The following is a 25,415-nucleotide window of genomic DNA, read 5'->3' on the forward strand; positions in this document are numbered from 1 at the left end:
GTATGAGCCCAAAGTGAAGAATGTGCCAGTTGGTGTCTGATGATGCATGTGAAGCTGTTTTACTAATTATGAAATTTTATGACATAGGCTAATGGTTACACGTTTCTGGGTCATACGTCTGGCGAAATTGTTATGTTGATGACTAATATTAACATGTTTTTTTTTATGCCGAACTCTAAAATTAATGTATTTATGGACTCAAGGTCAATAACCAAGAACTTTGGCCACATAAGGCTTGTATTCGTACGTTTTTATCATGTTATTAAATACTTATGAAATTTTATGTTATTAAACACTTATGAAATTTTGAGTCAAAGCCTAATACTCATGCATTTTTAGGCTGAAGACGGACTTACGGTCCAAGAATAATAATCATGACTTTTTTGGGCAGAAGGCTATATTTATGTGTTCTTACACGCAGGTTTAACAGTTATGAAATTTTATGGGTAAAGAAAACATTCAATTGTTTTTTTACCCAATGTTAATAATCATGAATTTTCAAACTTAAGGGTAATAGTAATGTGTCTTTGGGCGAATAGCCAGAATTAACGTGTAACTGGATGTCTAGACTAAAGACCATGGTAATGCACTATGGTTTCTAAGGTTAATACTAACAAATTGAACCGAGGAGTGATATTCGTTTATTTTTGGGCTCCAAATTATCGGGTGAAAGGTCAATCTGTACGTTTCATATTACAATTCACTTACTTTAGGTTTGTTGTAACTCAAACTTATTTAAATTTAACCAAATTTAAAGAAAAATAGCAATATTTTTAACCCAAAATAAATATGTTATAAAGATATATTCAATAGTGTATTCAATGAAACTAATATTATGTTATGGGTGTTAGTTATTTTTTTTATAAATTGATCAAATTTAAAGAGATTTGACCTAAATAACTCAAAGTAACTTAAAATATAAAACATACGGTAAAACTAGAGTGATACTCGTGTTTATGGTCGAACGCTGGACTTACATTTAGAAGGCTGATATTTAATAAATTATAGACAGACGACTAATATTTATTAGATCTCGGATCGGATGTTAACCATCATGATATGATTTTAGGATGGACCTGCTTTCATCAGTTCGAGAATGGGCAATCACCCGGTTCTTTTCGTTCATGCTTATATTTATAGACAAAATTAAATTTTAAATCTAAATTATAAGAGTTAATTTTGAAAATTTTTAAATATATTATCAGTTTTTATTTTTGGCCGCTAAAACACATATATAAATATGTTGCTTGATTTTTTTTTTTCTTTTAGAAAGCCAAACAATCGCTCTACATACGTTTGAGGGGCAAATGGTTAGAAGTTGTATGTTGCTGTAAAATACGAGTAATTAACAAATGGTATGTTTGAAGACAACAGTGGTATGTTCTGTTGCATATATGCGCTGTTGGTGATGGAGATCCAATTTGTTAATTTATACGAGTTATATGTTTTCGTTTCAGTATCCACGTAAGAATATAAAAATAATAAGAATATGAAAATGGATTTGGCGCGTGCGAACGAACAATGGAATGGGCTTGAGTGGATTTTGGATGGATGGGAGTGCAGGCCCATGAAGCCCAAGCGTGCCAACTCCCCCCATCGCGACCGTCCATTCTCGTCGCACGAGCCAATATGCACGCCTCGCACGCGCGACCCAAACCCTAGCAGCGATCCACTCCCCCATCCCACACGCGCGAGATCCCTCCCCCGATGGAGCAGGCGATCGAGGAGGATGGGGTCAAGGAGGAGGAAGGGGAGGAGGACGACGACTACTACTTGGAGCCGGAGGAGGATCCGCAGCTCCAGCTGCTGCTGCCGGCGGGGCCAGGGCGGCGCGGCCGCGCGCGGGAGGAGAAGGAGCGGACCAAGCTGCGGGAGCGGCAGCGGCGGGCGATCACGGCGCGGATCCTGGCGGGGCTGCGGCGCCACGGCAACTACAACCTGCGGGTGCGCGCCGACATCAACGAGGTCATCGCGGCGCTCGCCCGCGAGGCCGGCTGGGTCGTCCTCCCCGACGGCACCACCTTCCCCTCGTCCTCCTCCCAGCAGCAGCAGCAGGTATGGCAATCGACGGGAGGGAGGAATCCATGGGGTTCTCCTCTCGCTCTTCTCCTTGCCTCGTTTGTTTAAGCTGGCAGCTGAGACTGAGAGCGAGAGAGGCAGCTCCAGCCAAGTAAATAGTAGGGACGAGTTGTTGTTGGGCTGACTGGTACTGCAGTTTTTATCGGTGCCACTTTTCCTGTCCCTTTCTTTACTTATTTATGACGTCATAATTAGGCCGACTAACCAAGGGTAGTTTCGATACTTTGCCTTACTATGATAACTCATCAGCTAGCTAGGTGACCTGTCCTGAACTCACTATGTTTTCAGAAAATGACAAAAGTACCCCTCATAACCCCTTCTCGTTACGCCCTTTGTCCCCGACCGAAAGTAATGACTAATGATTAGGATATTCAAAAAGGTAATTATTAATATTTAGAAAAATGAACTGAAATTTGTGTGTGAAATGAGCCAGTGGAGTCGTATGTTAGGCATGACCATCTTTTTTTTAAAAAAAAAATCAATTTGTTACATATGTTTGAACGGTTTGTGTGATAGGGAACGGATGAATATATAAGGTCCGCTTGGAAGGCACTTTATGCGATGAAAACAATGAAAATACAAGTGAAGTCACTTTTATAGAGTAATATTTGTATACTTTTGTTACTTTTGAAGTAGTATATACCACAAATATATGGCATATTTGCAAACGAAAAATTATTTACGAATAAAACTTCTATAGTTAAAAGTCAATGCTACAAAATAAACTATGATAAAAAATATCAAAATCAACTTTAAATTTAAGGTTGAAAAAAATAAATCAACCTACTGCATATGTTTGCATCAAATAAGAAAAATCAAAGAAATGAGGACTAAGAGAACTTAGGCCGTGTTCGGGGAGGAAGAGTGTAAGTTAACTTACTCGGCGCGGAAAACGTAATAATAGATTAGTACATGATTAATTAATTATTAAAAAAATATAAAATAGATTAATTAAAACAACTTTTCCATAGAAAATTTTTGCAAAAAATACACCGATTAGCCGTTCGAGAAGCGTGCGCGCGGAAAACGAGAGGAATAAGAGCATCCCCAATAACTCATCTAAATTTGGTCATCCATATCTTCATTTGCATATCTTCATTTGGATGATCATCTAAAACACTTTTATCCTTCATATTCCTTTATACTCTAGCAGATCATTTATATATAGTATCTTCTATATCTATTTGGAGGATTAGAGAAAGAGCATCTAAATATAGAGTTTCTCTCTCCTAATATGAATGACATTAAAAAATAGATGATGAGATAGATGTTCTGCTGAAACTCAACTTTTACTTTTTATCCTCTATTTCTATGATAAAGGATAGGATGAATGAGCTGTTATGAATGCTCTAAGTTAACTTATCTTGGGGTACGAACGTGGCCTTAATTGAAAATGACATGATAGGGTTTAGTATGCCTTTGTTTTCATTCGTCATCGAAAGATTACCCGTCTTATTTAATTTGTTTATGATGTAGAGTATAATTTTCTATTCTTCATTTCCGATGCAACTTATGATTCACGAATCAATTGGAGACACAAATTACTATGACGTGCAATTTATTAAAATTAACTTTGCAATTTATTTTCAAAACATATTTTAATTTATATAATTAAAATTAACTTTGCAATTTATTTTCAAAACATATTTTAATTTATATAATTAAAATTAACTTGAATCAATGTTTATATATATAATACCGAAATTAGAGGCCTACTACAACCAGTGTCCAAATTAAGCATAGACAAATTATTGTTAAAAAAAATAAAAATCGAATTTTGGGGACCGTTGGTTGCCTCCACGTGAAAGAAGAAGAAACCAGAAGGAGAGGAGAGCCATTCACGGCGTCCGCGCACGCACAGGAAAGGGAAAAGCTTGTTTTGGAAACGTAACCTGTATACAAAATAGACATGGGAAGCCCTCCCATCGCATCCCCCGCCACGCCGACGACCGCCTGACGATGATTTCCTCTCCTCCTCCGCTCCTCCTCCAGCTCCACCACCAGCAGCAGCAGCAGCAGCAGAGCCTGGCCCGCTGCTCCTCGCCGGCGCCTCCCCTCCGCCTCCGCGGCATCTCCCCCGTCGCCGCCCGCCCCCTCCGCTCCTCCTCCCTCCTCTCGCCGCCCCACGCCGTCCCCGACCCGCTCCTCTCCCTGCCGCCCATGGACCCGCAGCAGGTACCTACATACATTTTGCCTTCCTTCCTTCTTCTTTCTTCTACGAGCGAGCCGAGCCTTCAACTTTCTTCCTTCCTGCAGGTGCCCGATCTGCTGCCCCCGCGCCCACCGGAGCGCGACTTCGCCGGAACGCCCTACGTCCCCGTCTATGTCATGCTCCCGGTAACCCTTCCGCCGCCCGCATTTCTCCCCTCCTCCACTCCACTTACACGTCAAGTCGCTTGCAGCTCGGGGTGGTGGATGGCAACGGCGAGGTGGTGGACGCCGACGTCCTGGTGGGCCAGCTGCGGGTCCTCAAGGCTTCAGGGGTGGACGGGGTCATGGTCGACTGCTGGTGGGGGAATGTCGAGGCGCACAGGCCTCAGGAGTACAATTGGACCGGTTACAAGCGACTCTTCCACATGATCAGGGAGCTCAAGCTCAAGCTGCAGGTCACCCACCTCTTTCTCCACAATTTTACCCTTGTTAATCATGTCATTCATCGAATGCTTAGCCGAGCTTATGCATACTATTTTGCATCTCAATACTGATCTGATACAGGATCTATTCATTTATCCTCATGCACATGTCTTGTAAACCAAACAACTTTCACCCCCCCCCCCCAAAAAAAAAAAAATAAAAACAAGAAGAGAGGATGCATTGCCAGTGTTACTTTCTTTAATGCTGTTGCTTTTCTTCTCAAAATACTTAGGTGGTCATGTCATTCCATGAGTGTGGAGGCAATGTTGGAGATGACGTGTCAATTCCTCTCCCAAATTGGGTAACAGAGATTGGAAGAAGCAATCCAGATATCTACTTTACTGACAGGGCTGGCAGGCGTAATACGGAGTGCCTTTCATGGGGCATTGATAAAGAAAGGGTTCTGCAAGGACGGACTGCGGTGGAGGTATGACCATTTCGTTCTATCCACTTCTCTACTTATATATCACCCTGGAGGTACCTGCAATCCATTATTTCTTCATGGGAAGATCAGAATCCTTTATGTTTATGTGTTTGTCTGCCCCATATGTTGATTCAGGTTTACTTTGACTACATGAGAAGCTTCCGAGTAGAATTTGATGAATACTTTGAGGATGGGATCATTTCAGAAATTGAGATTGGACTAGGGGCTTGTGGAGAGTTGCGATATCCATCTTATCCAGCAAAACATGGCTGGAAATACCCTGGCATTGGAGAATTTCAGGTAAAACTTCACCCTTCACTCTTTAGGTGTTCTCGTGCATTCCTTTCAAGGTTCAGTGTCTACTTATTTATGAACTGTCAGCTGCCACTTAATGATCTGGCTTTTTACCCTTGTAAATTTTCTTATGCAACAAGAGGGTTCACTTGACAATGTATTTTGCTGCAGTGCTATGACAGATACTTACAGAAAAGTTTGAGAAGAGCTGCAGAAGCACGAGGACATACCACCATATGGGCAAGAGCACCAGATAATGCAGGCCATTATAATTCTGAGCCAAATCTCACTGGATTTTTCTGTGATGGAGGAGATTATGATAGCTACTATGGCCGTTTTTTCCTCAATTGGTACTCCCAGGTGTTGGTGGATCATGCTGACCGTGTACTAATGTTAGCCAGGTTGGCTTTTGAAGGAACACACATTGCTGTTAAGGTAGCATACAACTGTTTTCAGTATTTGACCATTCTTCTGGGGCATTTTTCCTGGCTTCCAGTATTCGGCTTTACAAAGTACTAATGAAATGATTGAATAACAAAAAACACTTTGTGGTATGACAGGTGTCAGGCGTACATTGGTGGTACAAAACTGCCAGTCATGCTGCTGAATTGACTGCTGGCTTTTATAACCCATGCAACCGTGATGGTTATGCCCCAATTGCTGCTGTACTGAAAAAACATGGTGCAGCTTTGAACTTTACATGTGTTGAACTGCGAACTATGGATCAGCATGAGGTATTTCCTGAGGCCTTTTCAGATCCAGAGGGTCTTGTATGGCAGGTAGGGAAATTTCCTTCATTCTAGTCATGCTTGCTGTTTTGTTTCTCATCTGCGGAGTATTACTTAGTAGCAGTTCAGTAGGCTAATGCATTTTTCTGACTTTATGTTTAGATGAGAGCAGCTACCTTTGCTGTTATGTCTGCCTTATCAATTGGATGTGCCAATTTTCAGGTGCTAAATGCTGCTTGGGATGCTGGTATAGTAGTAGCTAGTGAGAATGCTCTGCCTTGCTACGATAGAGATGGTTTTAACAAAATTCTGGAGAACGCAAAGCCACTGAATGATCCAGATGGGAGGCATTTACTAGGATTCACGTACCTGAGGCTCAGTAAAGTCCTCTTTGAGAGAGCTAATTTTTTGGAATTTGAGCGCTTCGTCAAGAGAATGCATGGTAAGACTAGCAAGACCACATTTACTTGCAGCGGTTCCACCCAATGTAAACCTCAAACCCCTGACTCCTGGCATTTTATTTGCAGGTGAAGCGGTTCTAGATCTACAGGTATAGGTTGATAAGGGTCCTTACATATACATATACATGCCATTATAATTGGCATGAAGGCCTTATAGGTTATGATGGGGGAAAGAGAGATGGCATTGTTTCTTTTGTAGGTTGTAGAAGTATACTACCAGCTGATTTTTGAGCTATAGAGGGTCTGGCTCCATGGTGTATTTAGCATACCCTTGGCAGAGTTGTCAGGCAGAAAATTGATGTCTTCAGTTCAACTAAGGTTAGAAGCAGGTGTAATTCTGTGGATTCTTCAGACAGTCGTCGATTTGTCATGAGATAAGAACTGCTCTGTGAGCAGGTAGTGGCCTTGTAAAGATTGAGGCCGTATTGAAGAGAATGTGCTGATGCGCCTAGAGGCAAAAGAAGCTGCCTGACAGCCTGAGGCCGTGAGGATTACATGCTTATCATGGAGTAGCATAGGTTCTCGCGGTGCATCTGTGTTTGTATTTGTTGGTGGAAATGTCACTCGCGATGGCCGATGGGTATAAGAAATGCATGTTTCGTTCTGTCAAAAGCTCATCAGTACCGAGAATTACTACTGAGTTATTCCCCGTACTTTCCATGAATTCTGTGCAATAATGCCCTACTTTGCTCCAAAAAGTTTTGCCAAATAGAAGTAAAACAAAACATATACCTGTTAGAAATAATCTTGTTGAACTAGATGATCATGTTTATTTTGTTGCATGGTATTAGTTGGAGCAAAATTCTTAGCTGCATGTAATAGTGATTACGACATAGTGGGCTAATCTCCCGTGAAGTACAGAGTAGTAGTGAGTGCTTAGAGTAGATTGGCAGCCAAGTAATAGGTGCATGCAGTTAGAATTAGTCTTCAGAGTACGTAGTGCATTAGTCTTGCATGCTTTAGTTTGCAGCTAGTTTGCTGGCGCAAGTAAGCACGTCGCCGAGGACCTTGTGGAGTTGCGGCCAAGGAATCCGAACGTGGGACGTCGTGTGCTTACGAAGTGGAAGCTACCTGTGTGAGTCATTAGTTTGTATTATAAATAGGTGCATTGTAATCAGTTTGTTGAGTGAGAAGATAAACCAGAAAAGGGCGCTAAGTTCAGTGCGATGCCGCAAATACTCTGTGTTGCGTTGGTCTTTTTCTTTGTGTTTTTCACGTGTAAGTGAGAGTTGTGTCCACCGCGATCGCGTGAGTTGCTTTGATTTCCATCAATACCCACCACAAGGTACATAACTAGATATGATATACAAGAGAACTCTGGACAACAAAAGGGCATAGATAGATACAATGAATGAATAATGAAATAATAATAATAATAATAATAACAGCATAAGATGAAGTGGCATAGACATCCAAAAAAAGGGAGATGATGAAGATGCATACCAGGGGAAGGAAGCAGAAAGAGGATGAAAGCGGAATGTACAGCTAGGGAGAAGGTGAGCTGCGCAGTACAATGTCGCCTGACTCGTCCCTGTCGAAGACCCGGTCGATGAGGTCGTTCCAGCTCATCCTCTGCCTTGCCAGCGTCGACGCCGACGGGAAGGTCTCGCATCTCTCCGGGTGCTCGCCGAAGGTGCCGTAAGCCGACGGCGACCGCGCGTCCGGCACTGACAACGTCACGGCCCTGCGCAGAGCCGCCTTGTGCTCCTCTACGTGCTCCCTCTGCAGGCTCTCGTTCCTCTCCATCCTCTGTTCCGATGGCACCTCCATCGTTTTCTCCTTCTCGAGCATCAACTGTTCATATGCACGAGCATGATCAACATCAGACATTAAGGCGTCTCCGTCACATGGGGTATACAAACGCCTATGCCGCAGGCTTGTAAGTTGGAATCCACAGAAAAAAATTGATAGACGTAAATAAAGTTGGCACGATATTTCTTACATCCAAAGCCTTTTGTGCTTCCCTCTCGATCCAAATAATGGCATGGTCCATTGTGGCATTGCAGGAAAGAACTATATGCTCAAATCTACCATCCACAGGCACAGCAGTTTTCACTACTGGAGGATATCTTCCACACCTGCGTGGATTTTTCAGGAACAAGTTATCCATTGTAAAAGATAAGTAGTAATCTGAACAAGACAAAACATTGATAAATTCTGAGAAAAAAAAGACCAAATTAAATAATTACTTGGTACCATGCAATATTTTTCTTTTATCAGAACTACGACGGGCTTGCGCCAGCCCAAACAGGCCAAACTTTGGTATCATGCAACATCAGTATAAGCTACATTGCCTGCATAGCAAGCAGTGTTTGAAATAACTGAATTGGCAGCACGAACAAAATAATATGGTATTGGCAGGTCATCTTGGCACTAAAGTTCAATAATCAAAGCAAATATCATAGCATTTCTTATTTTCTCAATTTCTGATGGTCCCAAACTCCCACCGAATAAGCCACTAAAATTGAAAATTGTAATATCACTAGAGCCAGCCAATTATATAATCCTGAAGAGGGCCACAAATACATTATTGAATTATGAAACAGAAAACAAACAAGAAAAGGGAGTACCTGAACATTTTTCTTTCTACAATGTGATATATCCGACCTGGTGCATAAAGTCTCCTTGGATCTTTTAACATAGCATCTTCAGGTATGCAAGTGTCCCTCAAACATCTGAAACACAGCAGGCATGGCAAGCTGCCCTCAAGAAGAGAAGATGATCCAAGTTAAAACTTGTTTGAACCCAATAAGCAGGAAGGATAAATAACGCTGCATCCAAATTACTGCACAACATCTCTAATACAGCAAACAGAAACCAAGAAATAGATAATCAGATCCACAACCCTGTCAAAATAAACGTCCTTTCTTATCTCCAGTTCAAACTCACTGATGCATCTGTACTGTCCATTAGATCTTTTTGTTTCTTCCCTTCCTCAAGTCATGCTATGCATGCCAGCAAATTAGCTGCTAACAGCTTGGGTCAAGACAGATACTAGCTGTGGCTACTGAAGTATAGATAGGCTGCGTTCGGCGTGGGGGAGAATGGGGGTTAGTTATCCGGCGCAGAAAATGTAGCAATAAATTAGTACACCGGTTAGCAGTTTGGAAAGCGTGCGTGCGAAAAACGAGAGAATCTGGGTTCGGAAGGAGGGCAGCCGAACGCGGCCATAGATAAGCTGCCTATACCTTTGAAGATCACAAGTGACATCAGCTTCTTTAGGTCCCTACAAACTCCTATATAGACATCAAACAAGAAAGCTTTCCCAATTGCATAAGTTTGACAAAATTGATGATAAGCTCCAAACTTAAGAAACTATATCAGTTGGCAAATAAAACAATGATTGACCAAATGACGTGATTGATTAGCTCATGGAAGCTCTCAACAATTGGAATTAACAAACAAAAAGGCAGTGGTGGTATTGACTGTAAAAGGAAAAATAAATGTGAAAGTGTATGCGACTAGAATCGCCTATGTCATATGTGACTGATGTCTTTTACGACTACAGTAGAATTGTGTAAGACTAGTTTTGTAAAAGCATGAGAGCAAATGGTATAAAAAGAGATATGAAAAGCATTGATGGGGCACGGGTGTATATGTACCATAGGATTGACTTGAAAATGTCTTCTAAAGGAGTGGCGGTCCGAGGCAAGAAATCGTCCTGCCAATGAGCAAAAGGAGCAACAATTATTTTGTGAGCAGCATATGCATATATATTCAGGCAGAGCATGAAGAATGCACAAGTGTAAACATGAGTATACTCTCATAACGGTGAGGTTTGAGTGGCAGTAATAGTAACTGAAAGGGGAAAAAAAGAAAAGAAAAGAAGAGAAGAGGCTCACTTGCAGGACAACAGAGTTGATAACGTCGGCGTATCTGATAGCCAGATTGAGCGACATACATCTTGCAGGCGCGATGGCGTAGCACCTGATGCGGCTCCTGTGGAGATTGGTTCCGAGCTTGTCGAGGTTAAGGACGACGACGACGGTGAGCATGGCGGCGACGCCGGCGCCGAGAGAGTGGCCGGTGAAGGTGAGGGTGTAGTCGGGGTAGTCGGTGAGGAGGTCCCGGAGCAGGTTGCACTCGGCGTCGAGGACCCAGGCGGCGGCGCGGAGGAGGCCGTTGTGGACGTAGCCGCCGTCGAAGCGGCGCTTGCCGAGGCGGTTGTCGAGGAGGAGGGCGTAGTCGGTCTCCCGGGCGAGGTTGAGGCCGCGGAGGGCGAGGACGATGTCGGAGTGGGCGTGGTCGAGGTAGAGTAGGTATGGGGTGACGCGGCCGAGGGTGTCGGCGTAGGTGCGGCGGCGGACGAAGCAGCGGTCGTCGAGGGGATGGTGGTCATAATTGGCCATGATGAGGCGGCAGAGGCGGGGGACGGGGGCGAAGTCGTCGGCGGAGGCGAGGCCCCAGGTGGCGCTGTCGCGGTCGCCGGAGTGGAGGCACCGCTTCCACGCCCACCGCGCGCACGCCAGGCAGTAGACGCATTCCAGGAGCGGGAGCCCGCACGCCAGCGACATGGATTCTCCCCTCCCCTCCTCAGATCACTCACTACTCACCCATTGCCTCCCTCTCCATTGCCATTGCCTGCCTACTACCCAAAGGGCAATGGAGATGGAGATGGAGGTTGGGTGGTGGATTTGATTGGAGTTGGAAGAACCGAATGAATCCCAATCGAATTGGATTCACAACCCAAACCAAACCACAACCTTCCGCCAAATTCGCTTTGATCCCCCCAGCACCTCCCTGCGTTGGGGCAATCAAGAATAACGATGACGACGAATCGCCTGCCAACAGAGAGAATGGCAATGGACAGCACAGCAGCAGCTACTCCCCTCCACTGTGCACTGCTCTTCTCTCCTGTGATTTAAAAACAAGTCAAAAGACAAAAATGGGGATCTATCTCCCGACTCTACTTTCCTCGTGTTATTTCGCTAATGCTTAAATTTTAAAGCTCGATGATCCGAACATACTACCACCTCTATTTTATTTCACAACGTTTTCTAACTTTATTTAAATTTATTTATTAATCAATATATATATATATATCTAAATGTATTAATATCCCTATGAATTTAAGTAGAATAGAAAATCTTACACGGTAAAACAGAGGGAGTACAATACCGCTACTCTCTTTGTATTTTAATAAATGTCGCTGTTGATTTTTTATATATGTTTGACCGTTTGTTTTTTAAAAACAAAACTTGTGCAAACTGTTATACTTTAAATCCAATAGTAACAAAATAAATCATAATTATATTAAATAAAATAAATAATAAAATATATAAAAAAAGTCTACGATGGCATAGTATTTCTTTTTATTTTGAGAAATACTACTATACTACTGCTACCGGGAGGAGGAGAGTACCAGGTAGTGCTTTGAATATTATTACTGCAGTAGCAGTAGTATCGATTCGATTCGATCCATACAGAGGAGCGTTCTACTTGTGCTGTCAGTCACTCGTGTTACTCGTGTATACAGTACATACAGTTTAGGTCCGTTTCCTCGTGTTACTCGTTTCCATTAACACCTACTCTCTCTATCTGTATACCCAGAGAAAATTGCTATTTTGCCATCTTCAAAACTTGGTTTTGCTAGAATAACACTTTTATTTTTGGCTTCGCTATAATACCATTTTTAAGCTAGTGCAATACGTTGAAATATCATTTTCAGTCATTTGATGTAAAAGAAAATGTTTTTGCTCTTTCTTCCCTGATGAGTTTACCAAATTACCCCCTAGTATAGGTAATAAGCTATTTCAATAGATTAGATGGTATGGCAATTAAAGAAATATTTTTTGAAAACAATAAATAATAAAGTATATAATATCAAATAAGGTGATGAGTAAGTCATATATTTATTACAAAATAAAATACATATAAAAATAAAACAAAATTATATATGCACCATACACCACTCAATCATAATTCTAAGGACTCTAATAATATTTGAGTAGTTAACTTAATTAACATTTCGTACCACAATTATAAATTTTATGTTAGAATTTTGGATTTTCTCCACACTTAAATTTGCAAGTTAAATAAGTCTTTTTCAAGTCAATGGACTAGGGGTGTAAATGTAATTCCACCATAAAAAACAATGCAGGATCGATTTTTTTTGAGAAAAAAATAAGGCAAATGGTATTTTAGCGTGCTGCATCGGTTTGAGGATGGTATTTTAGCGAAATCAAAATTAGAAGTGGCGCTATAGCGAAACCGTCTTTTGAGAGTGGTAGAATAGCAATTTTCTCATACTCTGGTATAGGGGTAGAGATGGCAACGGGGACTCACGACCCGAGACCGGATGGGTATTTACTCCATTAGGGTATGGGTATGAGCTAAATATATTATCCGTGGGTAAATAATTAGGTAAATACTTTCACCCGATGGGTACGCGGGTATGGAAACGTTCTCATGATCCCCATACCCGTTTACTCATGGGTAATATATACCCGCAAGTCTAAATTCATGTCATGCCCTAATATCAAATTAGCCTAGTCTAATTAACCAAAACCATAGGTATTTAAACCATTCATACCTTTTTCACCACACTATATGAATACGTGATGTCCTAAGTATCTAGCGTCTATGCAATATACTATATGGAAACCGTGATATTTAGATTGTTTTGAACTTTTACGGGTATATGGGTGACCCGACGGATAAGGTTTACCCAGGGTATGGATATGGTGAAATTTTTTTACCCGTGACGGTTATGAGTATTTTAATGGTACAAAATTTTACTAGTAGGTATGGATATGGGATAACAATACCCGATGGGTATTTACCCATTGCCATCCCTATATAGGAGGTGTTTAGTTGGTGAAATAAATTTTTTTTCATATCACATCAAACGTTTGATCGGATGTCGGAAGGGGTTTTCGAACACGAATGAAAAAACGAATTTCACAACTGGCATAGAAACTGCGAGACGAATCTTTTAAGCCTATAGTCCGTCATTAGCGCAGGTAGATTACTATAGCACTTATGGCTAATTATATACTAATTAGGTTCAAAAGATTCGTCTCACGATTTCTCACATAATTATGCAATTAGTTTTTTTATCTGTATTTAATACTCTATTTATGTGTAAAGTTTCGATGTGATGTTTTTAAATAAAAATTTTTGGAAACTAAACAGCCGCGTAGTATAACACTAGCAAGAAAGAGCCCAGCAGTGTCTCCACGAAGAAGCAGAAGAAAGTCAACATCAGCCGCTATCTACTATGCAATATAATATATGGGTACATACACATAATAATAGTGTAATGTAACGGAATTTGTCATCAGCAAAGCTAAGCTTTCTGTCCTCTTGCTCTTGGGTCTCTCTACTCTCTAATACAGCTAAGCTGAATCTGGACTTTCGGGATGGCAGCAGACAGCATATTCTCGGGCTCAGATCCTGCGAACGAGTACAACTGGGAACAAATTGACAAACGGCTCCTCCCACTGCCATTCGTTCGTTTTACCATATTACAACAACATCAGCACGACGAACGATAGGGAAGGGCAACCTAGAATTAGTGCACTCCATTACAACAAGTAGAATTGAGAATAAAGAAGCTCACGGATCTTGTAATAGTCCTCACACAGTGGTCCTTCGATCACAATCTGCTGACAACCTGTGCTACCCTGCAACAGTGCATATCATATAGCCCGTGTCAGTCTTGCACGAGCCAAACCTACCATAAACCTTTGCGAGTGCTCTCGCCGAACCGTTTTCAAGAGTAGAATGAGAAATCGGTTCAGCATGCTGTCCTTGAACAGCTGCAGCAGACCAAAGCCTGGCAATAACATATTCACAGGGACAAACTGCCCAAATGGATGCTACTTCACCAGTACTTACCTTTTGGCTAGCATCACCAATCTTGCGCAGTGTGATGTATTCGCCACACCGTAAAGCACCACCAGCAAATTCAACCTGCAAGAAATTTCCTTAGCTCTGAATCTCAATGGTTTCAGAATGTATCAACAGCGTAGTTAGTCATGCTTACAGCCTGGTTAACACCTGCTTCTACGTTACTCCCTAAGGTCAATATTATATGTCGTTTCCGACAGCAAAACAAATCTCCGATCAGGTCATTTCTCTGGTCAGAAACATCAAGTATTTTCGACCGGAGGGAGTAGCATGTTACTGTTTTGTTAATTTTGGCATACCAACTATGACACTGTAAGTCATGCATATTAAAGTGTACTAAGTAGAGCCATCTAACAGTTCTGCGTGTGAGGAGTATCAGTTGCTAACTCTATCAGGGAATATTCTCTTATTTACACATTTTATCCCACTATGTTTCATAGGATAATCCTAAAAGGGAAGTAAAATCCTCATGGTCATTCAGCACTAAAACGTTAAGGACCAGTAGATTCAATACCTGCAAACCTTTATTTGCCAGGAATTGCTTAAAATCAGCCAATTTCAAATCACCCACAAGAACTGACTTGTGGGCTGCTGGAGTTGATGAGGGGGCCAACAAAGTAAGCTTGTCATCTGCTTTTCCAAGTTCTGCATCCACCCATGCAATTTCATGCTCACCCAACTGCAGAGAGTGCCAAAGTTAGCGCTTTCTTACTGCTAATAATTCATAACAACAACGTGCAGTTTCAAACTAACCAAAAAAGGCCATATGGGAATAAACAGTAATCACGGGATTAAGTTATCTGGTGATCACAACCAAATTTGTCATGAAAGGCTTCTTATTCTGATAACAAATTCAACGGACTAGGCAATAGAATGGACCATCAAGTAACAAGTAGGAAATCAATCCTTTCTGAAAATCCTATGAGAAAGACCTCGGTCGTTCATATACACATGAATTTACATTCTGTAACAATAGAACAGGTTCTGCTTTTCATGTTATAATCTTATCACTACTGAAACATGAGGGATCCTGGGAATCTGTTTCACTTTACAAGCTAAGCATTAGTTTGATAGCTTAATTTGTTTCAAGTTTATATCATTTGATAGCATCCACACCAAGGAAACTTATTAGGGCCATTAGAAGGATAAAGTACATTAATAGTGGAGGAACGCAATGCCCATACCTTCTTAGAAAGAACATTGCTCATTAATTTCTCTGAGAGTTGTACCTGAAATTACAAAGTTAGTGAAGACGTCTGTGCATGTATGGAAATAGATGATACAATGATAGTGCAGTAAAAGTGCTTGGTAAATGGCAATTATTCAATTTTGCCTCACGTTGTTGAAGCCATCAGATAAGAATTGGACATAACATCAGACAATGTCCGCTATCACACTTAAAAAAGAGTTTGGCAATTAACATAAATGTTACACAGACCTTGTAAGCACATAAATCTGATGTCACATCAATAGTTTCTTCTATCTGGGGAGCATAAACATGCAAGTCTGAGTTCTTTGAACAATGCATTTTTAAATGCTCAGTAGCTTCTGCTGATCCATGAACCAAAACCTGAAAATGTGACAAGGGCTTCATTATGTGCTACCATTTTCTACCACTCAATGCAGGCCGCAGGCATTGGTCACAAGCATAGCAATTGCCGCTCAAATAATATTCTGACTAAATCACAAAACTGCAAGAAGTTATGTAATGGCATGTTCATCCTCCAGAAATAAATGGAAATGTAAAAACTGATCCATATAGTTTAGTATCTTTGGTTTCCATAGCACAAGTACATCAGTAATAGTCAGTAAATAGATTCAGGCCTTCAGGGATTTCCAAACTGTTCTTATTGGAAACAGACAAGACATATACGTGAGAAATATATGATCCAAAAAAGGAGATCATGAGTCAAAAATTATAAATTCAAAATCATGAATGCTAAATGAAGGGTGTTTCCAGAACTTACAAGTTTTAGTGGGGCCACATGAGCAATAACAGATTTTACAGAACGCCCATCAGACCGACCTTCAAAGTCCATATATGCTAATGAACACTTGACTTGCACCTAAAAATGTTGATCACAATCAAACAAATGTAATGGACATTTTAGAAACATATGAACAGATCAAGAAAATGAAGTAAATGGAAAGAAACTTACAGTCTTCTCGTTCGAAATAACTTTTGAGGGTGTAGAATCAAGGAGTAGGCGTGCTGACCCCTCATCAAGCTTACTATCCATACCATCCCCAGCACCCTGAAAACAATCCATGCAGAATGAAACATTAACATTCAAGTTTATTTTATCAACATTTCAAGTTTATTTCAGGTTCCAATAAAGAAAACAAATAGTTGGCTGATATGCTCCAGTCAAAATGAAACCACCTGCCAAAGGTTGCATAGTAAAATGGTAATAGAAGTACATAAGCAAACTTACGGCCATCAAAATATTATCCATTTCTTCTTGTTTCATCACATAGTCTTCAGGATTGATAACCTCACCAAAGTCATCCCATTCAGAAGTATTTTCAAAGAAAGGAAACATTGGAGCAACACTGGTTGATGGAGGAACAAATCCATCAATGAGAATATCCACATTCCCGCCAAACTGTGAACCAGCTGATGGAACCACACAGCCAAGAAGGGATGTTAAATCACATATAATATATTGCATCAGATTGTAAAGGTCTTACAGGTGCAGCCTTTATACCGTTGGATGGTTTTCGAGATGTGCTTGCATCAATAACCATGGGATCAGAAACCTTTGCGTTTGAGCCAAGAGAAGCCTTCCTTTCCTCCTCTTTGTTGAGGCTAACTTTAAGCGCTTCCTCCTTTTTTATCCGCTCTTGTTCCTCTTCGTAAGCTTTCAGTTCATCACCAACCAAAGGAATCCGCTTGCTCATAGTGACCTTTACAGCTTTTGGAGGTGGATCTACTTGGAGCATGCGAGCCAGTGTCCCAAACTGGAATGGGCATACATTGTAATTAGATATAGTTGTAAAACATAGATATATGATGCTATAATCCTTTTGCTGAGTGAGAACAATAGAAATGTTTAACCAGTTTTTGAAAATACACAAAATCATGGAACATGAAGGAAGAGAGTGTATGGTTAACATGATGAAAGTTAGGGTTCATGATCATTTGATTCATTTCATTTACACAAAATTTAAAAGTTTCCATGTAGGCTGTAGCACTTAATTTGCTAAGGCCCCTTCAACTTATGTTCTTTCTATGTTTAATGAATAAATAATAGATCACTCATGTCCAGGGTTTCAAATAAGTGTTGACAAGGTGTTGGACTACTGGCCACTTGCATGTTTGAAGCTATAATGGTCCCTATGTAGCTAATTACCGAATGTATGTGCTGAGAAAGAAGTAAACCGTCTAGACAGATTGTAGATGTGGATTTACCTGCCCCTTCTCAGTAAAAAGTACTAGATTCTTCGCTTCATTGGCCATATCAACAAATATGTCATGAGAAAAGCCAACCTCCAAGCTTGCCATGGATGCTAGAACCACCTGCAAAATGTTTGTCAACTTCACGTTTCCAACAGTATGGAGAAAATAAATGTTACTTTAACCTTTGGTGCATCTCCCAGCTTTTCAATCTCATCTTTATTAATTATCAGTGTGACATTTCTGCAACATAGAAAAAACAGAAATTGTAGAACTAAGCAAAACAATCATATAAAATCGTTCTTAAGAGAAATTTGTAAGAAATTTATAAACAAATAATAGTATACTGCTGCTTCAGGAAAAGAGGCAGTTGAATCGGCTATGATAATGCAGTATTTAATAGTAATAACAGGACAACTCAATGAGATAAAATATAAATGTGACTACATACAAAGAAAGTAATAGAGGAAACATGTCTATTGGGTTATTGAATCACAAAATAATAAGCTGCCCCCAAACATGGGTTAGGCATCATGAATCTTCAGGCTTGCAACACATGGCAAGCGTCAATATGCATAAAATAAAACAAAACAATGAACTGAAAAAAAGGAAAGTATCAAGAATCAGTTGTACTTTAATAGGAAGGCATTGTCTCTAGTGTGTTCAAAAGACTTTGAGATTGAATCATTCATCCATTCAAGAAAACTCTTGACATAATCAACAGTACTTGTAGATACATTTGTCAGAAAGTAGATAGGGTAGATCAAATGCCGTTGAGCCCAGTACTGCAGTAAATCAAGACAAAAGGTGAGTATTTTATTGATATAACAGGATAAGAGAGTAAAAGATTTCACCTGCTCCAATATCAAAAGAATTTCAAGCACTCTACCAGCTGTATCAACAGGCAGTAACACGCTACCACCACCTGCTAGAACTTTCACCAATGCATCTGCATGAAACATGGTGCACGTAAACATCAAGAGGTTTCCCACACAGTAGCTAAAACAAATGATATACAAGGTAACATAATTTTGGAGTCTAAAATACTAGTACTTGCTTATTGCACTCAACCATGCGTCACAAGACAAAATAAATAAGCAACGAAAAAAGTTATGTCCAAGTTGCAAATTTGGAAAAGAGAAGAGTACAAATCAGTAGTACTTGTGTGGAGAAAAAATAAGTAAAAATGAGCTGCCAACAAAATGAGAATGAGCTGTTAGCTGCGGCCATGACAGTGTGGATAGGGAGTAATGCTAGAACTGAATACATCTGAAAATAAAAGAGAGAGAGATGATAATAGCATGTCCAGTGTTGTACCAATGAAATCTTGATCCTGCTGCCTTTTGTAGACATGGTTATTCAAGGCATTGTATGCATCAGTTATCAGAACAGCTGGCCGTACAAATGATCCAAGAACAGTACCATTCAAATGCCTGGAAAAGCACATTACTGTTATTATTTACTAAAAGGGAATGTTAAAATGACAATGAAGGATGTAACCTCTCTTTACGATGGTTGAAGTCAACAGCATAAACAACATCCTCCCCATCTTTTGTTATCTTCCATACTGTGCCACCCAAATCGTGCCCAGCTACATGTGGAGCAATAACTATTCCTTCACCCTTATCTGCCAATAAATAGTATGTAAGGGAATATAGTTTAGCCAGTAAAATGATATACATCAACAGCTTGTTACTAACCATTCAGAATGTGGTTTTGTGAGTATTTCAATCTAACAACATTTTGGAATGCAGCATCAATATCATCCAAAGTAAACAAGTCAAAATCTGAAACTTGCTGCAAAGGAGAATGAAGAATGGTTAGATCCACTATATGCTATGAAACAGATAGAGTACTTCCGTTAGCTGGAGCTGATGTGGTTAGATAATTGCACAACCATGAAAATAATGGACACCAAAAAGCTTACCCATTTTGATCGATAATAATCGTACAAGGTCAAAATGCCAAGTCTAAATACAGGTTCTGTGGCATATACTGGTGCAGATAGTCCGAGATGTTTCATAGCATAGGGCAAAGCTCCAAGATGCATGATATCAGCATGAGACAAAAGAACTGCATCTATGGTGGGCGCAACCCTGTAAAAAATATTACCTATCAAATTCAAAGTTCATAAATAATATTCATTGGATGAAAAAGCATGAAGTGTTTGCCTTTTACGTAACCTATAAGTGGATTTTGAAAAGAAACATGTGGAAGCATTCCCTTCAATCTTTAAAGACATGTAATTTGAACAATCGAACAACAAAGATTACGGGATATTAAAAGGAACTTCCGCATGATATTGAGGAAGTATCAAACTGGTGAGACAAACAAAACCTCAACGATTCAGGAACGAGAACATAAATAAGTTTATACACCATAGAAAAATAAATATAAATATGAGTCGGAGTTCAACCTGAAAACAGACTGCTGTTACAGGTAGTCCAAAATTTGCCTTGATTATGGCACCCTATAGTTACCATTTAAGCAAATCAAAGCAATTACTGAAGGTTCCATAACCACATGAAATGTTCCCCATTATCACACAAGCTTCAGAAGCAATGTGTAGCTCTAGTTTATCACACCATCAAACATCCACGTATGGTGTAACTTGTACAGGAAGCGCTAGCATGGTTTGGAAACTCGAGCAACATCTTTGGCACATGAGAATTAAGGTCATACATAAACAACACATCAGCAAGTACTCCACAACCACGATGTAGAAATGTATATGCCTTCATGCACACCGACCCACCAACATGCAGCAAGCCTGAGTACGCACAAGCACACCCAAACAGCTGGTGGACAATTCAGTTGAAGCAATCAATCTCCTAAGCGGATTATCTCATTCATTTCACAGAAAATCCAAAGACACGACAAGTGCCAAATCCACAGCGGATACAGAGAATCCTTCACCCTCTCCAAGTGTAGGCGATTGAACGAGCAGGGCGTCCCCATCCGAACTGACGAGTCGGCCTCAGGGACGATAGGACAAGCAGCAAATTAAGCGGCGGAAGCCGAGCAAGAGGGTACCTAGCGAGGGGTTGGAGATGGGAGGGGTCGCAGAGGTCGGTCCAGCCGCAGTCGAGGAGGAACCGGAAGCCATCGACGGCAAGGAGGTAGCACAGGGGCCCCTCACCGTACGCTCCACTCAACGGAGTGACCTGCACCGACGTCCCCATCCGATCCCCTTCGCCGGCGGCGGCGGCGGCGGGTGGAGTTCCGCTCGGACGCTCGAGTTGAAGTGTGCAGTTGGGCCGCTACGCTAAAGCTTATGCAAAATTGTGTGTAAATGGGCCGGGCTGAGGCCCATATACTTCACTTCTCGACTCCACTCGCCGCTTGCCACGGTCATCTCCGTCTCCGGCCAGTGAGTCCACCTCGTCGCCGGCGATCTAGAAGTCAAGCGAGGAAGCCCAATACGTGGAGGATCCCAGATGCCCCCTCATCGCCGGTGACTCTCTTGTAGTATTCCGCTCCGCTCCCTTCCCCTTCTCTGTGTTCTCGCCTTTTTGGTTGGATCTAAGCAAAGCCCTAACTGCGGCGATATGTGTCCACATCAGTCGCTTCGCATGGACGGCGCCGGCGGCAGCGGCGAGCCCAAGGCCAACGGGGACAAGAAGGCCGAGGAGCAGCACTTCGATCCCAGCCGAAGTAAGGGTCTCAGCTCTCAGCTCTCTCTCTCTCTCACGCAGCTTTGATTTGCTTCCCCCTATCGTTCGTGCTCTCGGTTAGGTTACTCCTAGTATTTGGTGGTACTGATTTCTTCAGAGGGTCTAGTGTTTGAAAATCACGAATCAGATTGGAAAACTTACAGGAAACAAGCATCTTCGCAACTACAAATGCGCAGAGATTCTATCAAATGCCATGTTCATGTCCTCCTCATTTTTCTTAGCACCCTGATACTTAATTCAGATCACCATTACTTAAAGTTATCTGAATTAGTGTGCATAGGATGTTAGTTCCTTAGAACCCAACGTCGCAGTTTATCCGGACGTTTCCAAAAATTTTGACTGTCTATAAATGATTGGAGCAGGTATCCTTATTCTACCGGCTTATGAATGCATGTTTGATGCTATTTTTATCCTTATAACAGTGTTACACCAGGTTTCTGAATGTATATTTGGTGCTATTATTCTCCATATAACAGTGTTCTACAATGTAGTACCTAGCAATATTTTCATAAGTTATGAAATGTCAGCTTTATCGCTCCATGATTTTCACATGGTACAGTAGCCTCTAGTATTAGAGATATATTGAATTCTATTGATGGGTTGGCTTCAAAATCTACCAAATATTATCACATGTTAAATATTTATCACTTATCAGAACATTCTTGTGCATTATGTGGTGATGTTTTGAAGTGATAGGAATAATCAAAAGGAAGGCCTTGATTAAAGAACTAGCTGCTGCTTACCATGCTGAGTGTGTGGCATGCTGTAAAGAGCTTCTGCAGCTCCAGAGAAAATGGGAGGAGGTATGTATCAATTGTTCTCCAAAATGGAAGTCTCAGCACAGCGATCCCATCCGATAATCCTGTGATTTATATTTCCAGCATTATTTTTTAACGGAGCATACCTAATACGAATATTGCTTCTTGTTCATCGCTTGTGTAGGAGCAATATGTTGAATTTAAGATGGGTGATGAAGCACCGAGGACGGTGACGATGAAATCTTCCAAGCGCAGGAAAAGGTAGCTTTAGTAGAAGGCGTGAAATTAACAGGAGCTTTGGATGTTTGATGGATTTCCTGACTTCTGAAGTTGTGAAGATGTATCAGAGTTAACAGAAGGGCGCTTTTACAGTAGCTCTATGTAGTTTGAGACTTATTGATAGATAATCAGTGTGGCCTGGGTGCTCAATTGTTTATTGGTTTTGGGTGTGAAAAGCATGTAGCTTCTTGCTGGGGCCTGGATGTGTGATTGTTGGCTGCTGTAAATATAGTCCGTTACTTTTATCAGCTATGGGAGGTGGTTACCCATTACCAAGATGTTATCTTCTTCAAAGAATGATAACAGGTTAAGGATTTAGGATGTGTTTGGCAACTTTTGGAAAGGGGTTTAGGAAGAGTTGATTGTGGGATTGGTCACGGGAGGAGGTGGATGAATTGAACTGGTGGGATCATTCGTGTTAGCGGTGGGTGTACCTTGGAAAAAACTAAACCGATTTGATGCAGTGTATTCTTTTGTGCTCAATGGCTAGATGGATGAATGATTTGTGATAATTGTTTGGGATATAAAAATAAATGAATTAACAACGACAAAGTTAAAAATATATTTAAAATAATGTACTAAGAAGCTCATATATATAAATAAAATTCTAGAAATCCATATAGTTTAGAAGTTCATGTGTATTCATCTACCTGTTTGTTACTACGAGATAGCATTGTTTGGGTGACTTTCTGAAGTTAGTGAGAAGTTAACTTATCAAAATTTGAAAAATGTTGGTTTTATCAAAAAAAATTCACCAAAGTTTATTTTTCAATTTTGGTTTTGAGATCACTAAGTATATACATATAAAAGTTTTATTTTTAAATTATTTTTCATATACAATATGTCATTTATATTTTTTCATAAAAAAACCAAACAATCATCCCTCCTAGCGGGGCCCTCGTTTCACTCGTTGCATCACCATCCAAGCATGCTGACTGTAACTCTTCATTGTTCTTGTTTTGGCATCCAATGTGTGACATGTATATCGGTTGGTGATTTGAAATGGATCAATTAGTAATATATATTGTGTACCTGTGTAGAGAAGGTACGCATAGGACTGACTGTCCACATGCATTCTTGGACTGTTTAGATGAGAATTGAAGTCGTAAATTCACTCATCATTTTCTTTCTTCTCCAGTACTGTTACTCGAAAGGCTCCATGACTGGCCAGTCAGCGAAGGGATGATTCAGTTGCATATATTTCAGCAGAACGTGACAACTGCCAGTACTAGTCACTGAATTCTAGCAAGCCGGCCTGATAACGATCCTGCCGTACATGTTCCAAGATAAGCACAAACCAATTCCACTTTTGAAAGAGTAAAATAGTTATGCTGAAAGTGAAGGAAGAAAAATGTATGCATATATGGCAAATTAAGTGAAGAAAATCTATGCAACAGATGGACTAAGCTAGCTAGGCTCATGTAATATCCAGTGAAATGTAGTTGAGTCCGTTGGTGTTACAGGTTGTTAGAAGTCAATGTTAATAAGGATCACCATTATACTTAGCAATAGGCATGCATATGACTGACTCAGACTGACTGACCGTGTAACTTAACCGACGATCCAATTTATTCAATGCAGCGATTTTTTTCCTTAGACTTTATCAACTAGCAAACAAAGTGATGACCGTGATGACTGACGAACCTGGTCGAATATACCTTATGCATCTTGTAGATACCGGTAGGGTCCAAGCTTGTATGTGATTAATTTATCAGTTCAACCAACGCAGATCCAACATATATATATATATATATATATATATATATATATATATATATATATATATATATATATATATATATATATATATTAAGGTGTTGTACTAGTGCTATATTAAACAATTAATTAACTCATGATGAATTAGTAATGAACAGAACAAAAGGAAGAAGCATTCTTCAATTTCAATATACCCGTTCCAAAGAAAAAAAAAAGGTTTCAATGTACCCTGCTATCTGCACATAAGAGACAAGAAAGTATCGCTATCGCATATACCATCTGCCTCATTCCATCAAGATATGCTGACACTGAAGAAGCATATATAATTATACATCAGGGAATCATATATATTGTGAGTTAATTTCACAAACCTGTATAGTACTACGGAGTACTACATTAGTACAATAATATTCCATTAAGCAGCTAACATGGTTGACCTCACCCAACATAGGATTAAGCACACCAAAAGTCTTCCATTTTCATATTGCTAACAGAACAAGTAGAGGCAAATCTTAGCCCTTATTTAGTTTGCAAAAAAAATTTGCAAAAACATCACATCAAAACTTTAAACACACATTTAAAGTATTAAACGTAATCTAATTATAAAACAAATTTCAGATTTCGCCTGGAAACCACGAATGAATCTTTTGAGTCTAATTAATCCGTCATTAACACATGTTGGTTACTGTAGCATGTATGACTAATCATGTCCTAATTAGTCTTAAAAAATTCGTCTCACTGTTTCCTCCATAACCGTGTAATTAGTTTTAATGTTTATATATATTTAATGCTTCATTTAAATATCCAAAAATTCGATACGATGTTTTTGGAAAAAGTTTTTGAAAACTAAACGTAGCCTTAGCTTAGGCAGGAGTTTTCTTCAAGACTGCAAGATCTTTTCAAAGGGAGCACAGCTAGCTAGAGCAAGAGTACAAGCAAGCTAGGTATATTCCAAGTTAACAGCTGTGCAGGACAAATCCACGTCGTCCTATTGTTGACTGAAGAGAGAAGATAAAAAAAGAACTAAGATAGAAGGAAGGGTATTTGCAGGAAACTTCCCCGGATCCCAAAACTTCATCTCACAATCAATAATATCCTACAATGTACTACGGTAGATTTA

General features: G+C 40.4%; 4 protein-coding genes across 5 annotated transcripts; 2 read left to right on the forward strand and 2 right to left on the reverse strand.

Moving 5' to 3' along the window:
- The first annotated feature begins 1,650 nt into the window (after window positions 1-1,650).
- LOC102718585 (beta-amylase 2, chloroplastic) lies at window positions 1,651-7,047 on the forward strand. Its single transcript, XM_040527433.1, has 10 exons — window positions 1,651-2,042; window positions 4,041-4,254; window positions 4,336-4,416; window positions 4,482-4,685; window positions 4,946-5,140; window positions 5,273-5,437; window positions 5,603-5,866; window positions 5,992-6,210; window positions 6,382-6,601; window positions 6,687-7,047. Exons 1-10 carry the CDS (start codon window positions 1,708-1,710, stop codon window positions 6,713-6,715), a joined length of 1,926 nt encoding a protein of 641 aa, XP_040383367.1. The 5' UTR covers window positions 1,651-1,707; the 3' UTR covers window positions 6,716-7,047.
- A 290-nt stretch (window positions 7,048-7,337) lies between these two features.
- On the reverse strand, window positions 7,338-11,460 carry LOC102718868. The gene is made up of 5 exons (XM_006661507.3): window positions 10,463-11,460; window positions 10,223-10,281; window positions 9,191-9,319; window positions 8,563-8,698; window positions 7,338-8,414 (listed from the first exon to the last, which is right to left on the reverse strand). The coding sequence occupies exons 1-5, from the start codon at window positions 11,132-11,134 to the stop codon at window positions 8,106-8,108; spliced, it is 1,305 nt and encodes a 434-aa protein (XP_006661570.1). The 5' UTR covers window positions 11,135-11,460; the 3' UTR covers window positions 7,338-8,105.
- A 2,352-nt stretch (window positions 11,461-13,812) lies between these two features.
- On the reverse strand, window positions 13,813-21,126 carry LOC102719146 (cleavage and polyadenylation specificity factor subunit 2). The gene is made up of 18 exons (XM_006661508.3): window positions 20,902-21,126; window positions 19,796-19,964; window positions 19,569-19,665; window positions 19,369-19,495; window positions 19,186-19,301; window positions 18,723-18,817; window positions 18,502-18,653; window positions 18,054-18,111; window positions 17,884-17,991; window positions 17,180-17,432; window positions 16,907-17,088; window positions 16,631-16,726; window positions 16,439-16,537; window positions 15,910-16,041; window positions 15,656-15,700; window positions 14,986-15,150; window positions 14,460-14,534; window positions 13,813-14,245 (listed from the first exon to the last, which is right to left on the reverse strand). The coding sequence occupies exons 1-18, from the start codon at window positions 21,048-21,050 to the stop codon at window positions 14,147-14,149; spliced, it is 2,217 nt and encodes a 738-aa protein (XP_006661571.1). The 5' UTR covers window positions 21,051-21,126; the 3' UTR covers window positions 13,813-14,146.
- A 61-nt stretch (window positions 21,127-21,187) lies between these two features.
- On the forward strand, window positions 21,188-23,091 carry LOC102708365. 2 transcript variants are annotated; one of them, XM_015841084.2, is made up of 4 exons: window positions 21,188-21,322; window positions 21,432-21,522; window positions 22,233-22,345; window positions 22,485-23,091. In XM_015841084.2, exons 2-4 carry the CDS (start codon window positions 21,441-21,443, stop codon window positions 22,563-22,565), a joined length of 276 nt encoding a protein of 91 aa, XP_015696570.1. In that variant the 5' UTR covers window positions 21,188-21,322; window positions 21,432-21,440; the 3' UTR covers window positions 22,566-23,091. The 2 variants fall into 2 exon arrangements, with proteins under 2 accessions (XP_015696570.1, XP_006661000.2); XM_006660937.3 differs by having other exon boundaries at window positions 21,190-21,333.
- The last annotated feature ends 2,324 nt before the right edge of the window (window positions 23,092-25,415 follow it).

Source organism: Oryza brachyantha, chromosome 9 (genome assembly GCF_000231095.2).
Source record: "Oryza brachyantha chromosome 9, ObraRS2, whole genome shotgun sequence".
Taxonomy (NCBI): domain Eukaryota; kingdom Viridiplantae; phylum Streptophyta; class Magnoliopsida; order Poales; family Poaceae; genus Oryza; species Oryza brachyantha.

Excerpts from the sequence above, each read along its gene's own strand:
- LOC102708365 (XM_015841084.2), top strand. The coding sequence starts at position 21,441 with ATGGACGGCGCCGGCGGCAGCGGCGAGCCCAAGGCCAACGGGGACAAG. Across the intron at positions 21,523-22,232 it reads GCACTTCGATCCCAGCCGAA|TGATAGGAATAATCAAAAGG; the intron begins GTAAGGGTCTCA and ends GATGTTTTGAAG. Across the intron at positions 22,346-22,484 it reads TCCAGAGAAAATGGGAGGAG|GAGCAATATGTTGAATTTAA; the intron begins GTATGTATCAAT and ends TCGCTTGTGTAG.
- LOC102719146 (XM_006661508.3), bottom strand. The coding sequence starts at position 21,050 with ATGGGGACGTCGGTGCAGGTCACTCCGTTGAGTGGAGCGTACGGTGAG. Across the intron at positions 19,302-19,368 it reads TTCAACCATCGTAAAGAGAG|GCATTTGAATGGTACTGTTC; the intron begins GTTACATCCTTC and ends GTGCTTTTCCAG. Across the intron at positions 18,818-19,185 it reads GCAGGATCAAGATTTCATTG|ATGCATTGGTGAAAGTTCTA; the intron begins GTACAACACTGG and ends TGTTTCATGCAG.
- LOC102718868 (XM_006661507.3), bottom strand. The coding sequence starts at position 11,134 with ATGTCGCTGGCGTGCGGGCTCCCGCTCCTGGAATGCGTCTACTGCCTG. Across the intron at positions 10,282-10,462 it reads TCAACTCTGTTGTCCTGCAA|GACGATTTCTTGCCTCGGAC; the intron begins GTGAGCCTCTTC and ends GCTCATTGGCAG. Across the intron at positions 9,320-10,222 it reads ATTTTCAAGTCAATCCTATG|CTTGCCATGCCTGCTGTGTT; the intron begins GTACATATACAC and ends TCTTGAGGGCAG.
- LOC102718585 (XM_040527433.1), top strand. The coding sequence starts at position 1,708 with ATGGAGCAGGCGATCGAGGAGGATGGGGTCAAGGAGGAGGAAGGGGAG. Across the intron at positions 6,211-6,381 it reads CAGAGGGTCTTGTATGGCAG|GTGCTAAATGCTGCTTGGGA; the intron begins GTAGGGAAATTT and ends GCCAATTTTCAG. Across the intron at positions 6,602-6,686 it reads CTTCGTCAAGAGAATGCATG|GTGAAGCGGTTCTAGATCTA; the intron begins GTAAGACTAGCA and ends TTTTATTTGCAG.